Below are 17,129 nucleotides of genomic sequence, written 5' to 3' on the forward strand. Positions count from 1 at the left end.
GAACCAGCGTTTATGTACTAGAGGCCGAAAGGTTCCCCCCCAGGATTACAGATTCTCGAAAGTCCTCGAGACACCTAATAGTAAGAATGAAGAATTATAATTGTAGGCAGAACCTCTTGAAAGCAGCTAGGACAAAGAAGATCCTTATGTACAGAGGAAAGCCCATCAGAATAACATCAGACCTGTCCACAGAGACCTGGCAAGCCAGAAAGGGCTGGCAAGATATATTCAGGACACTGAATGAGAAGAACATGCAGCCAAGAATACTTTATCCAGAAAGACTGACATTCAAAATGGAGGGAGAGATAAAGAGTTTCCAGGACTGGCAAGGCTTAAAAGACTATGCAACTATCAAGCCTATACTGCAGGAAATATTAAGGGGGCTTCTTTAAAGGAGGAAAAAGCCTAAGAATAGCATTGAACAAAAATATAGAGACAATCTACAGAAAGAAAGTCTTCAAAGGTAACACGATGTCAATAAAAACGTATCTATCAATAATCACCCTCAATGTGAATGGCCTAAATGTGCCCATAAAATGGCACAGGGTTGCAGACTGGATAAAACGACAGGGCCCATCCATATGTTGCCTACAAGAGACCCATTTTGAACCTAAAGGTACACCCAGACTGAAAGTGAAGGGATGGAGAAGCATCTTTCATGCCAATGGGCCTCAAAAAAAGGCTGGGGTAGCGATTCTCATATCAGACAAATTAGATTTTAAACTAAAGACTGTAGTCAGAGATCCAGAAGGACACTACATCATTCTTAAAGGGACTATCCACCAAGATGATCTAACAATTGTAAATATCTATGCCCCCAATATGGGAGCAGCCAATTACATAAGAAAACTGTTAATCAAGATAAAGAGTCATCTTGATATGAATACACTGATCGTTGGAGATCTTAACACACCTCTCTCAGAAATAGACAGATCATCGAAGCAGAAAATCAATAAAGAAACAAGAGCATTGAATGACACATTGGACCAGATGGACCTCATAGACATATACAGAACATTCCACCCTAAAACAACAGAATACTCATTCTTCTCAAGTGCACATGGAACCTTCTCCAGAATAGACCACATACTGGGTCATAAAACAGGACTCAACCGATACCAAAAGACCGAGATCATTCACTGCACATTCTCAGATCACAACGGTTTGAAACTGGAGCTCAATCACAAGGAAAAGTTCGGAAGGAACTCAAACACCTGGAAGCTAAAGACCACCTTGCTTAAGAATGCTTGGATCAACCAGGAAATCAAGGAAGAGCTGAAACAATTCATGGAAACCAATGACAATGAAGACTCTTCAGTCCAAAACCTATGGGATACAGCAAAGGCAGTCCTAAGGGGGAAATACATAGCCATCCAAGCCTCCCTCAAAAACATTCAAAAATCCAGAACACAGCAGCTGTATCTACACCTTAAAGAACTGGGGAATCAACAACAAATTAAACCAACTCCACACATAAGAAGGGAAATAATCAAGATTAGAGCTGAGATCGATGAGGTAGAAACCAGAGATACAGTAGAATGTATCAATGAAACTAGAAGCTGGTTTTTTTAAAGAATCAATAAGATTGATAACCATTGGCAACACTGATCCAAAAGAAAAGAGAGAAAGCTCAAATACATAAAATTATAAATGAAAAGGGAGAGATCACAACAAACACCAAGGAAGTAGAAACAATCATCAGAAGTTATTATCAACAGTTATATGCCAATAACCTAAGCAACCTAGATGAAATGGATGCATTCCTGAAAAACTATAAACCCCCAAAATTGAACCAGGAAGAAATTGACAACCTGAATAGACTAATATTTAGTAATGAGATTCAAGCAGTGATCAAAAACCTCCAAAAAACAAGAGCCCCGGACCAGACTCTTTCTATGAAGCCAGCATTACCCTTATCCCCAAACCAAGTAAACACCCTACCAAAAAGGAGAATTTCAGACCAATATCTCTGATGAATATGGATGCTAAGATTCTCAACAAGATCCTCGCAAACAGGATCCAACAGCACATTAAAAAGATTATCCACCATGACCAGGTGGGATTCATCCCTGGGCTACAAAGATGGTTCAACATTCGCAAATCAATCAATGTGATAGAGCAAATTAATAAGAGTAGAGAGAAGAACCACATGATCCTCTCAATTGATGCAGAAAAAGCATTTGACAAAATCTAGGATCTGTTCTTGATTAAAGCGCTTCAAAGTATAGAGATATAGGTTACATTTCTACATCTTTACATATCTGGTAATTTTTTTAAGATTTTATTTATTTATTTAACAGACAGATCTCAAGTAGGCAGAGAGGCAAGCAGAGAGAGAGATGGGGAAGCAGGCTCCTTCTGAGCAGAGAGCCTAATGCAGGGCTCGATCTCAGGACCCTGGGATTATGACAGAGCTGAAGACAGAGGCTTTAACCCACTGAGCCACGCAGGTGCCCCTACATATCTGGTATTTTTTTTTAATATTTTGTTTATTTATTTGAGAGAGAGCATGAGCCATGAGCAAGGATGGGGTGGTGGGAGCGACAAACGGAGAGTGTGAAGCAGACATCCCGCTGAGCAGGGAGCCCAATGCAGGGCTCCTTCTCAGGACCAAGATATCACAACCTGAGTCGAAGGCAGACGCTTAACCCACTGAGTCACCCAGATGCCCCTGTCTGGTATTTTTTCAATTGGGTTCTGGAGACTGGGAATTTTACTTTGTTGAATTTCAGACTTTGTGCCTTCCTTTTAAGAGTGTTGTATTTGTTCTGGCAGGTTGTTAAATTACTTGCAAATAAACCGATACTTTTGTGATTGTCTTTAAGCTTTGATGGCACAGGCTTAAAGTAGCCTCTTCTGTAATACTAGTTTAATCCTACCACTATGGCGGGACCTTTCTTTGTTCTCTATTAAATGCCCAATCTGGGGTGTTCATTAAGGATCCCACTTTGGCAGGTTCGAACATAGGATTTTTCCAACTGTGTATCAGCTGTGGTTTTGGTTATTTTAGAGCTCTCTGGTTTTCTTTCCTAGCCTTTTGGAGTTTCACAATATATATTCAAGGCTTAATATTCAGCAACAGACTCAAGGAGACTCCTAGGCAAATTTCTGGTTGTCTTTTTTTGTGTGTGTAGACCCTTCATTTCTAGAACTCTATCCCACATATTTCAGATGCTTATTTCTGTCTCCTCTGCAAATCAGCTGTGCTCTGACTGAAGTTTCTTTCCCTGAAGACTGGAAAATCATCTCCTGACAGAAAGCTGGAATGATCATATTGCTCATCTTGTTTGTTTTCCTTCTCTCAGAGATCACAACCCTGTGGTGCCTATTGTTCAATATCTAGACGCAATCCCCCCACCTTTCCTTCTTCCCTCCCTCCCTTCCTTCCTTCTTTCTTCCTATTTCTTTTCCTTTCTTTTCCTTTCCCTTCCTTTCTAGTTTTACACTTATTAACAGTGGGAGGATAAGTTCAGTCTCAGTTATTCTATCAAGGCTGGAAACAGAAGTATAATCTATATTTTCTTAATCCTTTTCAACTGTCTCTAATAAACATCATATATTCTAATTTTTTAAAAAATTCTATCTTAGAATACCTTTTTTTTAATTTTTATTTTTTATTTTTTATAAGCATATAATATATTTTATCCCCTGGGGTACAGGTATGTGAATCACCAGGTTTACACACTTCACAGCACCCACCATAGCACATACCCTCCCCAATGTCCATAACCCCACCCCTTTCCCCCATTAGAATACCTTTTTATTAACTAGTAAATTTACCATTTGTGTTTGAATTGCTGACTCATTTATATTTATTATTTCCATTTTTTTGTATTTATACTCTTCTTTTTTTTACATTTCTTTTCAGTGTAACAGTATTCATTGTTTTTGCACCACACCCAGTGCTCCATGCAATCCATGCCCTCTCTAATACCCACCACCTGGTTCCCCCAACCTCCCACCCCCTGCCCCTTCAAACCCTCAGATTGTTTTTCAGAGTCCATAGTCTCTTTATACTTTATTCTTTTCCTGATTCTTTTATCTTTCTTTCCTTTATCTTTTTTTAAATTTTATTTATTTATTTATTTATTTATTTTTAAATTGATTTATTTTCAGAAAAACAGTATTCATTATTTTTTCACCACACCCAGTGCTCCATGCAATCCGTGCCCTCTAGAATACCCACCACCTGGTACCCCAACCTCCCACCCCCCCCCACCACTTCAAACCCCTCAGATTAATTTTCAGAGTCCATAGTCTCTCATGATTCACCTCCCCTTCCAATTTACACCAAATCCCTTCTCCTCTCTAACACCCCTTATCCTCCATGATATTTGTTATGCTCCACAAATAAGTGAAACCATATGATAATTGACTCTCTCTGCTTGACTTATTTCACTCAGCATAATCTCTTCCAGTCCCGTCCATGTTGCTACAAAAGTTGGGTATTGATCCTTTCTGATGGAGGCATAATACTCCATAGTGTATATGGACCACATCTTCCTTATCCATTCATCTGTTGAAGGGCATCTTGGTTCTTTCCATAGTTTGGCGACCGTGGCCATTGCTGCTATAAACATTGGGGTACAGATGGCCCTTCTTTTCACGACATCTGTATCTTTGGGGTAAATACCCAGGAGTGCAATTGCAGTGTCATAGGGAAGCTCTATTTTTAATTTCTTGAGGAATCTCCACACTGTTCTCTAAGGCTGCACCAACTTGCATTCCCACCAACAGTGTAAGAGGGTTCCCCTTTCTCCACATCTTCCCCAACACATATTGTTTCCTGTTTTGTTAATTTTGGTTATTCTAACTGGTGTGAGGTGATATCTCAATGTGGTTTTAATTTGAATCTCCCTGATGGCTAGTGATGATGAACATTTTTTCATGTGTCTGATAGCCATTTGTATGTCTTGATTGGAGAAGTGTCTGTTCATATCTTCTTCCCATTTTTTGATATTTTTGCCTGTTTCATGTGTGTTGAGTTTGAGGAGTTCATTATAGATCCAATAAATGGTGCTGGGAAAACTGGACAGCTATATGTAGAAGAATGAAACTTGACCATTCTCTTACACCATACACAAAGATAAACAAAATGGATAAAAGACCTCAATGTGAGACAGGAATCCATCAGAATCCTAGAGGAGAACATAGGCAGTAATCTCTTTGATATCAGCCACAGCAACTTCTTTCAAGATATGTCTCCAAAGGCAAAGGAAATAAAAGCGAAAATAAACTTTTGGGACTTCATTAAAATCAAAAGCTTCTACACAGCAAAGGAAACAGTCAAAAAAACAAAGAGGCAACCCACGGAATGGGAGAAGATATTTGCAAATGACAGTACAGACAAAAGGTTTTTATCCAGAATCTATAATGAACTCCTCAAACTCAACACACACAAAACAGGCAAACATATCCTTTATCTTTTATATATTTGTTTCTTTACCCACTTTCTACCCCAGCTACTTATTGGTTTGGAAGCTCTAGATTTTCAACCTAGTCTTTTAGAAGTTACATCTGTAATATGCATATTTTAAAAAAGTCTATTATTAGTATTTCCAACTTTCCTCCTAAAAAATATGTGCTCTTAAGAATATTTGAATATTGAACACAGTATCCTGCTTACTAATGAATGTGTTTTCTTATGCTCTCCCTCCCACCTTACACAACCCCAATCTGTTATAATATAGTTGCATACTCTTATATTCACATTGGCTTTTTATAGCATTAAAAATAAATCACTACTCCTGTTTTTATTCTTTCAGTCAATGCTTATTTGTATCCACTTATATGTCTACAAAATTTTTCAACATTGCTTCTTGCATTCTATTTCTTACTTCTACATTCAATTTCTTTCTTGAGACTACTTCCTTTCTTCGATTTATGAGTTAATTTTCTCAGTCTTTGCCTGAAAATAGATTTATTTTACCCTTATTCTTGAGTATTAGTGTAGATGAGTATAGAATTCTGGGTTGTGGGTTATTTTCCTTTCATAACTTTCAAAAATAGTTTATTGAGAAGTCTGTTCTCATTCTAATTGTTTTTCTTTGTAAGTCTTTTGCCATTGTTTTCTTTTACGGTCTTCTTTTTCTCTTTGTAGTTTTACTATATATGTCTAGGTATTGTTTTGGGGTTTATCAAAAGGAAGGGTTTGGGTTTTGCCATTTTTTAGTCAGAGTATTAATACTTTTAGTAGGTCTGGAAATTTTCAGATATTACTTATTTGAATATTATCACCTTTAAATTCACTCTACAATTTCCCTCAACTTTTATAATATGCTTGTTGGATCTCCTAGTCTAAATGCTTGTTAATATTTTTATTATAGTTTCCATGTGTTTATCTCTCTGTGCTGATATCTCTCTTCTAGTTCATTCTTCTCTCTTCAGCTGTACTAGTCTGTTGATGCATTCATTGTTTTTCATTTTCTTGACTGCTTTTCCCTTCTTTCCAGAAGTTCTATTGGCTCTTCTTCAAATTTTCTTGTTTTGTCCTAAGTCTCATTCTTTGCAGTTTCTTCTTTAATGTCTTTAATACTTATAAGCATATTTTTCATGTCTCCTAAAATATTTTGTTTAACAACTTGATGTTCTAGAGTTCTGTTCCTGCTATGTGTTATGTTGCTCCTACTCTCACTCATGGTGGATTAAGTCACCCCAAGTTTGTAAACTCCTTTAAAGGAGAATTTTCCTGCAGAATTTTTTATGGTCAGGAATATGGGTTTGCTTCTACAAAGGGATTCTGTGTTATCATTGGAATGGGACAAACTTTATGTTAAAGTTTAGAATTGGTAGTCAGTACTGTGCATCAGATTCCAAAACTGAATAAAGTTAGACCTAAGGTTTCTTACAGAATACATTTTTTTTCCCTACTTAGAGAGTAGGAGAAGATAAACTTTCAGTAGTATCTCTGTGAGGGTGAGTGGATTTTCCCTCTGGAACCTCTTTTCAAGTGTTCCAGATTATGAAGAGGACCTAGTTCCAATTACCCATTAGTACTAACTTATTTTCTCCTGTCCTTGATTCAGTGTTTAAACACAAGCCTTTCACTGTCACTGGGTCTTCCTACCCCCAACTTTTAGCTTCAGGCCTTCTAAATTTCTTCCTGCTCTTAATTTGTTTTATCGTTGTCTTCAGCAAATATGAAAATTTATTTTTATTTTCTGCAAGCTCAGCTGTGAATTGTAAAATTTTTTTCTATTTTACCAAAAAGTTTTCCTCTTAGCTTAATCAGCTATCTTACTAGAACCTGAAATATCCAGTATTAATCTTTTCAAGGCACAAAACTGATCCTATTACCTCCCTCTTTTTTTCCATGGATAAAGACTTAAATTTTAACCCAGCTTATCAGGCTCTGTCTTGTGAGTTTTTTAATACATATGCTATCACTCTTCTCTGTGGTCTCTTGAGTTCTAGCCATACAAGTTTTCTCTTTGTTGTTGGAGCATGTCATTTTCCCTCCCTCAACACATTCCCTCTGGGGTTTTTGAATTTAGCATTCCTTCAGTTTGAAAAACCACCTTCCCCAACCCACACTGTATATCTATCTACACACCATTCAGATCTCAACTCATGTGTCATTTACTCGGAGAAGACTTTCCTGACTTCTCTGACCCTCCTAGTCTGGATCACTTTACTTTGTTATATACTTTTTTTCCTCTAGAAGTATTTGGTTAATATGTATTTATATTGTCATTTGTGTGATTATTTGACTGATGTATGGCTCCCTCATAGTATGGAAGTGTCATGAGAACAGAGACTATTTTGGTATCACTGGGTATGCATCTAAGCACATTGGCTGGAACATAGAATATACTAAAAAATATGAAATGGATGGATAGATGGATGGGTGGGTAGATGGATAGAAGGTTGTTTGAAGAATGACTGAGGAAGTAAGGGGGGGGGGCAGAATTGTGGCCAAGTAACTTCTAGGAGCAATTTTTTTGGTGTTTTGTACTATTAAAAGCAGAAAAATTTCTTTGTCTCTCAGTTCTGTCAGCTTCACATAATAGCAAAAACTTCTCTGTAGGTGGCAGTGTACTTATGTAAGATATTTCTCTGAAACAAAAAAATAGGGTGGTATTATCTTGAACTTTTAAAAGCATTTATATAACTTGAATCTCATTGTACAATTTTTAAAACATGCTCTTATTTCCCATAATGTGGATTAATCCTTAATTTATTCTAGTCTAGAGTCTTTTTCCCTTAGAGTTATTAGTAAGTACCAGAGAGATATCAGTCCTCATTTTATGATATTATGATTTAGGTGAACATGCCATTTAAGAATTGGAAAGTGGGTATTGTGAGTGAAACAGTGGTGGCTAATGTTTTATCTTTAACAACAATAATGTTTATCTTTTAGAATAATTGAAACTGTGGTAAAAATAGAACTACAGACCAAACATGTATGTATCTCAACTAACTTTCAGGTTGAGACTTTTATGAGGGGGGGAAGTTGTTTACTAAACACATTAAAATAATGACCAGTTGACCAGTTTACTCATGGATTTTATACACAGACGTTTGAAAGTCGAATTTGTTTTTCCCAGGGTGTTTCTGTATATATTATTACCACCTATATTGTATAAAGTTCCTTATAATCTCAGTGTGCCATCAAAAGATTTTCCCCACTTTTCCATGTTTTAGTCTTTTCAAGTTAAAAAGATGTATATATATGTATGCAGATATATAAAATAATAATTTTGTCCTTGCAGCACTTAAATGCAGAAAGGTCTTATAAGTCCCAGATTTCTACCTTACACAAATCTGTTGTAAAGATGGAAGAGGAACTTCAGAAGGTTCAGTTTGAAAAAGTGTCTGCCCTTGCAGATTTATCTTCCACAAGGGAACTTTGTATTAAACTTGACTCAAGCAAAGAACTTCTTAATCGACAGCTGGTTGCCAAAGATCAAGAAATAGAAATGGTATGTAATACATTTTTAAATGGTTTTTTAAAATACTATTGTTACTATAAAGTTACTACAATTTTAGAAAATCAAATTCTTTTTTATAAAATATTATATCAAACCATGTCTATAAACTTTAGATTTTATTTCTAAAGTCCAGAATATAAATTGATGACAGCTGTATTCCAACAATTAAAGAAAGTAACAAACTTTTTCTTTGAGTATGTAACATTTACTTATAGCCAGAATAATTATAAAACACATTAACATAGCAATCAGCAAAGAACTGTGAAGTTGGGGTTTATTCAGCTAAACTATAACTTTAATGATATTCTTTTAGCCTAAATTTATTTAACTGGGTGGGTTCTTTTAAGCTATAATTCATTTGATTGTATATACTGACATTGTGCTTGCCACTGTGAACATAATGTTCAAAACAGGGTTGGACCCAGTGGATATTACGCTAAGTGAAATATATCAGAGAAAGACAAATACCAAATGATTTCACTTATATGTAGAATCTATAAAACAAAACAAATGAATAATCCAACCCATAAATACAGAGAACAAAATGATGGTTGCCAGAAGGGAAGGGTGGGAGTGGGGGTGGGCAAAATGGGTGAAGAAGAGTGAGAGATACAGGCTTCCAGCAATGGAATAAATAAGTCATGGTGATAAAAACTATAGCATAGGGAATGTAGTTAGTGGTATTGTAATAGGATAGCATGATGACAGGTGGTAGCTACTCAGCATAGTCTAACATAATAGAGTTGATGAGCCACTATGTTGTACACTTGAAGCTAATGTAACATCATGTGTCATATATACTCAAAAAAATAGAAGAAGAGAGAAAGAAAGGAAGAAAGAAAGAAGAAAAGAAAGGAAGGGAAAGGAAAAGGGAAGGGAAAGAATAAAGGAAAGGAAAGGGAAAAAAAGAAAAAGAAAGAGAAAAAGAAAAAGACAGGTCCTTGCTCTTGAGGACCTCCCAGTATTGAGATACAAATTGTGTGGTATGAATGTTATACTAATAAAAAATATTCAAGGCTTGAGAGAGGGAATTCCTAATCAGTCTATGTGTGTCGGGGAGGACTTCATAAGGATGTACTACTGAGCTCAAAAGAGAGGAGGCATCCTATTCAGAGAGAACAACATAGACGATGGCATGGAGTTATAAATGAATTAGTAAGTGATTTACAATGGCATGCACAGGTGAAAGTGGCTAGAGTTGTATCTGGAGAGATCATTGGAGCCTGGATCCTAAAGGAATATGTATACAAGTTGCACAGGGTAATTGAATTTACCCAAAATAATAAAAAAAATCAAAGAGATATATGCACCCCCATATGTGTCTCAGCCAAATTATGGCAACAGCCCAAGTGTCCACCAATGGATGAATGGATAAAGATATGGAATATATATACACAATGGGATATTACTCAGCCATAAAAAAGAATGAAATCTTGCCATTTGCAATGACATGTATAGAGCTAGAGAGCATTATGCTAAGTAAAATAAGTCAGAGAAAGACAAATACAACATGATTTCATTCATATGTGGAATTTAAGAAACAAAACAGATGAGCAAAGGGGGAAAAAAAAAAAAACACGAAAAAGGCAAACTAAGAAACAGACTCTTAACTGTAGAGAACAGACTGATGGTTACCAGAAGGGAGGTAGTGAGGGGATGGGTTAAATAGATAATGGGAATTGAAGAGTGCACTTATTGTGATGAGACCTGGGTGTTGTATGGAAGTGTTGAATCACTATACCATTCACCTGAAACTAATATTACACTGAATGTTAACTAACTGGAATTTTAAAACTTTTTAAAGTCAACAAATTTTGGTCTTTACATTTCCAGTTTTTTAATTTTGTTAATCTACTATTCGCTAGGAGGATATGATGCATTTAAGATTCACGAGTCTGTTGATTTCTATAAGAATCCACTGTTAATATTTTATTAATGAAGTGGTATATGTAAGGATTTTCTGAGTCTTCCTTTAAATTATTTTTCTTATTTTAACAAGAATTTTTTTAGCAGCTTAACAAGAATTTTTAATGATGGAAGTAACTCATGAATATATTTTCACTGTAAAAATTCAAAAAACATCAATTTTTTCTTTAAAAATATTTTTTTACTTGCTGTTTTCAAATTGGAAAAGTAATACATGTTATTGCAAATGAAACAATATTAAGATGAAATGCCATAAATATTATCTCAAAGCTTATTAAGATAATAATACACCATGACCAAGTAGTGTATATACCAGTAGTGGTACCAGTAATTTTCTTTAAGCCTTAAATTCATTACCCGTAGAAGGACAATATATAAACTTGAAAGTGATTTATATGAATTTTTAACCATTAAGGATGTTTACTTCAAGTTTTGTAGCTTTCTATTCTCATAGTATTTTTTCTATTTTTTCTTTTATTTTAAAATACATATTATATAACCTTTTCTATCTTAACCATTTTTAAGTGTACAGTTCATTTGTATTACATACATTCACATTGTTGTGCAGCCTTCACCATCATAACTCATTTGATCTTGTAAATCTGAAACTGTATCTATTAAACAATAACTCCTTATTTTCCCCTTTCCCCAGCCCCTGGAAACCATCATTATACTGTCTCTCTTTATGGTTTTTACTACTCTAAGTATCTCATGTAAGTGGATTTATATAATATTTGTCTTTTTGTGACTACTTTTTACACTTAGCGTGATGTCCTCAAGGTTTATCAGTGTTGTAATGTATTACAGAATTTCTTTTTAAGGCCGAATAATATTCCATTATATGAATATACTACATTTTTTCTTTTTTAAAATTTTTATTTATTTTTTAGATTTCTTTTCATTTTTCAAGAATTCATTGTTTGTGCACCACACCCAGTGCTCCATGCTGTACGTGCCCTCTACAATACTCACCACCAAGCTCACCCAACCTCCCACGCCTCCAAAATCCTCAGTTAATTCCTCAATGTACTACATTTTTAAAAATTTATTCATCATAGACACTTGGGGTTGATTCCATGTTTTAGCTATTGTGAATAATGCTGCTATGAATGCGTTTACAAATAGCTCCTCAAGCCTTTCAATTCTTTTGGATTTATACTCAGAAGCTGGATTTCTGGATCATATGGCAATTCTATTTTTAATTTTTTGAGGGAATTTTGTACTGTTTTCTACAATGACTGCATCATTTTACATTCCCAACAACAGCACAAACAGGTTCCAGTTTCTCTATATCCTTGCCAACATTTATTATATTTTAGCTTTTCTTACCCTGTAATTTTTTTTATTTATTTTTAGCATAACATTATCATTATTTTTTCACCACACCCAGTGCTCCATGATATCTGTGTCCTCTACAATACCCACTACCTGGTACCCCAACCTCCCACCCCCCACCACCACTTCAAACCCCTCAGATTGTTTTTCAGAGTCCATAGGCTCTCATGATTCACCTCCCCTTCCAATTTACCCCAACCCACTTCTCTCTAACTCCCCATGTCCATAATGTTTTTTGTTATGCTCCACAAATAAGTGAAACCATATGATAATTGGCTCTCTCTGCTTGACTTATTTCACTTAGCATAATCTCTTCCAGCCCTGTCTGTGTTGCTACAAAGTTGGGTATTCATCCTTTCTGATGGAGGCATAATACTCCATAGTGTATATGGACCACATCTTCCTTATCCATTCGTCTGTTGAAGCACATCTTGGTTCTTTCCACAGTTTGGCGACCGTGGCCATTGCTGCTTTAAACATTGGGGTAGAGATGGCCCTTATTTTCACTACATCTGTATCGTTGGGGTAAATCCCAGGAGTGCAATTGCAGGGTCATAGGGAAGTTCTATTTTTAATTTCGTGAGGAATCTCCACACTGTTCTCCAAAGAGGCTGCACCAACTTGCATTCCCACCAACAGTGTAAGAGGGTTCCCTTTTCTCCATATCTTCTCCAACACATGTTGTTTCCTGTCTTGCTAATTTTGGCCATTCTAACTGGTATAAGGTGATATCTCAATGTGGTTTTAATTTGAATCTCCCAGATGGCTAGTGATGATGAACATTTTTTCATGTGTCTGATAGCCATTTGTATGTCTTTATTGGAGAAGTGTCTGTCCATATCTTCTGCCCATTTTTTGATATAATTGTCTGTTTTGTGTGTGTTGAGTTTGAGGAGTTTATTATAGATCCTGGATATCAACCTTTTGTCTGTACTGTTATTTGCAAATATCTTCTCCCATTCTGTGAGTTGCCTCTTTGTTTTCTTGTCTGTGCAGAAGCTTTTGATTTTTTTTAAATTAATTAATTTATTTATTTGACAGAGAGAGATCACAAGTAGGCAGAGAGGCAGGCAGAGAGAGAGGGGGAAGCAGGCTCCCCGCTGAGCAGAGAGCCCGATGCGGGACTCGATCCCAGGACCCCGAGATCATGACCCAACCGAAGGCAGCGGTTTAACCCACTGAGCCACCCAGGTGCCCCAAAGCTTTTGATTTTGATGAAGTCCCAAAATTTTATCTTCGCTTTTGTTTCCTTTGCCTTTGGAGACATATCTTGAAAGAAGTTGCTGTGGCTGATATCGAAGAGATTACTGCCTATGTTCTCCTCTAGGATTCTGATGGATTCCTGTCTCACGTTGAGGTCTTTTATCCATTTTGAGTTTATCTATGTGTACGGTGTAAGAGAATGGCCGAGTTTCATTCTTCTTCATATAGCTGCCCAGTTTTCCCAGCACCATTTATTGAAGAGACTGTCTTTTTTCCACTGGATGTTTTTTCCTATTTTGTCGAAGATTATTTGACCATAGAGTTGAGGGTCCATATCTGGGCTCTCTACTCTGTTCCACTGGTCTATGTGTCTGTTTTTATGCCAGTACCATGCTGTCTTGGTGATAACAGCTTTGTAGTAAAGCTTGAAATCAGGTAACATAATGCCCCCCCCCCGTTTTATTTTTGTTTTCCAACATTTCCTTAGCGATTCAGGGTCGCTTCTGATTCCAGACAAATTTTATGATTATTTGATTCTTTGCAGAATGCCGGTGGAATTTTGGTCGGAATAGCATTAAAAGTATAGATTGCTCTAGGCAGTATCGACATTTTAACAATGTTTATTCTTCCGATCCAAGAGCATGGAATGGTCTTCCATCTTTTTGTGTCTTCTTCAATTTCTTTCATGAGTGTTCTGTAGTTCCTTGAGTACAGATCCTTTACCTCTTTGGTTAGGTTTATTCCCAGGTATCTTATGGTTCTTGGTGCTATAGTAAATGGAATCGATTCTCTAATTTCCCTTTCTGTATTTTCATTGTTAGTGTTTAAGAAAGCCACTGATTTCTGTACATAGACTTTGTTTCCTGCCATGTTGCAGAATTGCTGTATGAGTTCTAGTAGTTTGGGAGTAGAGTCTTTTGGGTTTTCCATATAAAGAATCATGTCATCTGCAAAGAGAGAGAGTTTGACTTCTTCATTACCAACCTGGATACCTTTTATTTCCCTTTGTTGTCTGATTGCTTTTGCCAGGACTTCTAATACTATGTTGAACAAAAGTGGTGAGAGTGGGCATCCTTGTCGTGTTCCTGATCTCAACGGGAAGGATGCAAGCTTTTTCCCATTGAGGATGATATTTGGTGTGGGTCTTTCATAGATAGATTTGATGAAGTTCAGGAATGTTCCCTCTATTCCTATACTTTGAAGCGTTTTAATCAGGAATGGATGCTAGATTTTGTCAAATGCTTTTTCTGCATCAATTGAGAGGACCATGTGGTTCTTCTCTCTTCTCTTATTAATTTGTTCTATCACATTGATTGATTTGCAAATGTTGAACCATCTTTGTAGCCCAGGAATGAATCCCACCTGGTCATGGTGGATAATCTTTTTAATGTGCTGTTGGATCCTGTTTGCTAGGATCTTGTTGAGAATCTTAGCATCCATATTCATCAGAGATATTGGTCTGAAATTCTCCTTTTTGGTAGGGTCTTTGCTGGGTTTGGGGATCAGGGTAATGCTGGCTTCATAGAAAGAGTCATGAAGTTTTCCTTCTGCTTCAATTTTTTGAAACAGCTTCAGGAGAATAGGTGTTATTTCTTCTTTGAAAGTTTGGTAGAATTCCCCGGGGAATCCATCAGGTCCAGGGCTTTTTTTGGGGGGGGGGGGTTGATCACTGCTTCAATCTCGTTACTAGATATTGGTCTATTCAGGTTGTCAATTTCGTCCTGATTCAATTTTGGGAGTTTATAGTTTTCCAGGAATGCATCCATTTCATACAGGTTGCTTAGCTTATTGGCATATAACTGTTGATAATAACTTCTGATGATTGTTTCTACTTCCTTGGTGTTTTTTGTGATCTCTCCTTTTTCATTCATAATTTTATGTATTTGAGATTTCTCTCTTTTCTTTTGGATTAATGTACCAATGGTTATCAATCTTATTGATTCTTTCAGAAAACCAGCTTCTAGTTTCATTGATACATTCTACTGTATCTCTGGTTTCTACCTCATCAATCTCTGCTCTAATCTTGATTATTTCCCTTCTTATGTGTGGAGTTGGTTTAATTTGTTGTTGATTCCCCAGTTCTTTAAGGTGTAGATACAGCTGCTGTGTTCTGGATTTTTGAATGTTTTTGAGGGAGGCTTGGATGGCTATGTATTTCCCCCTTAGGACTGCCTTTGCTGTATCCCATAGGTTTTGGACTGAAGAGTCTTCATTGTCATTGGTTTCCATGAATTGTTTCAGCTCTTCCTTGATTTCCTGGTTGATCCAAGCATTCTTAAGCAAGGTGGTCTTTAGCTTCCAGGTGTTTGAGTTCCTTCCGAACTTTTCCTTGTGATTGAGCTCCAGTTTCAAACCGTTGTGATCTGAGAATGTGCAGTGAATGATCTCGGTCTTTTGGTATCGGTTGAGTCCTGTTTTATGACCCAGTATGTGGTCTATTCTGGAGAAGGTTCCATGTGCACTTGAGAAGAATGAGTATTCTGTTGTTTTAGGGTGGAATGTTCTGTATATGTCTATGAGGTCCATCTGGTCCAATGTGTCATTCAATGCTCTTGTTTCTTTATTGATTTTCTGCTTCGATGATCTGTCTATTTCTGAGAGAGGTGTGTTAAGATCTCCAACGATCAGTGTATTCATATCAAGATGACTCTTTATCTTGATTAACAGTTTTCTTATGTAATTGGCTGCTCCCATATTGGGGGCATAGATATTTACAATTGTTAGATCATCTTGGTGGATAGTCCCTTTAAGAATGATGTAGTGTCCTTCTGGATCTCTGACTACAGTCTTTAGTTTAAAATCTAATTTGTCTGATATGAGAATCGCTACCCCAGCCTTTTTTTGAGGCCCATTGGCATGAAAGATGCTTCTCCATCCCTTCACTTTCAGTCTGGGTGTACCTTTAGGTTCAAAATGGGTCTCTTGTAGGCAACATATGGATGGGCCCTGTCGTTTTATCCAGTCTGCAACCCTGTGCCATTTTATGGGCACATTTAGGCCATTCACATTGAGGGTGATTATTGATAGATACGTTTTTATTGACATCGTGTTACCTTTGAAGACTTTCTTTCTGTAGATTGTCTCTATATTTTTGTTCAATGCTATTCTTAGGCTTTTTCCTCCTTTAAAGAAGCCCCCTTAATATTTCCTGCAGTATAGGCTTGATAGTTGCATAGTCTTTTAAGCCTTGCCAGTCCTGGAAACTCTTTATCTCTCCCTCCATTTTGAATGTCAGTCTTTCTGGATAAAGTATTCTTGGCTGCATGTTCTTCTCATTCAGTGTCCTGAATATATCTTGCCAGCCCTTTCTGGCTTGCCAGGTCTCTGTGGACAGGTCTGATGTTATTCTGATGGGCTTTCCTCTGTACATAAGGATCTTCTTTGTCCTAGCTGCTTTCAAGAGGTTCTGCCTACAATTATAATTCTTCATTCTTACTATTAGGTGTCTCGAGGACTTTCGAGAATCTGTAATCCTGGGGGGGAACCTTTCGGCCTCTAGTACATAAACGCTGGTTCCATTCACGAGATTTGGAAAATTTTCATGAAGAACTTGTTCCACTATATCTTCTAGATTTCTTTCTTTCTCCTCCCCTTCAGGGATTCCAATAATTCTGACGTTGGAACCGTTCATGGCATCATTTATTTCCCTGATTCTGTTTTCGTGGCTTCTTAGCTGTTTGTTCCAGGCTTCCTCCTGATCCTTTCTCTCTATCTGTTTGTCCTCCAGATCACTAA

General features: G+C 36.7%; 1 protein-coding gene across 3 annotated transcripts in view; it reads left to right on the forward strand.

The window, feature by feature from the left end:
* The window catches only part of TSGA10 (testis specific 10), a gene marked incomplete at its 3' end in the record, with an annotated part of 158,005 nt that overhangs the window by 103,077 nt on the left and 37,799 nt on the right, over positions 1-17,129 (forward strand). For all 3 annotated transcript variants that reach the window (XM_082746844.1, XM_082746843.1, XM_082746845.1), the window contains exon 16: positions 8,712-8,921. In XM_082746844.1, the coding sequence (XP_082602970.1) occupies positions 8,712-8,921 (210 nt within the window). The remainder of the gene's footprint in view (positions 1-8,711; positions 8,922-17,129) is intronic.

Source organism: Mustela nivalis (assembly GCF_964662115.1).
Source record: "Mustela nivalis genome assembly, chromosome: 8".
Lineage (NCBI taxonomy): Eukaryota > Metazoa > Chordata > Mammalia > Carnivora > Mustelidae > Mustela > Mustela nivalis.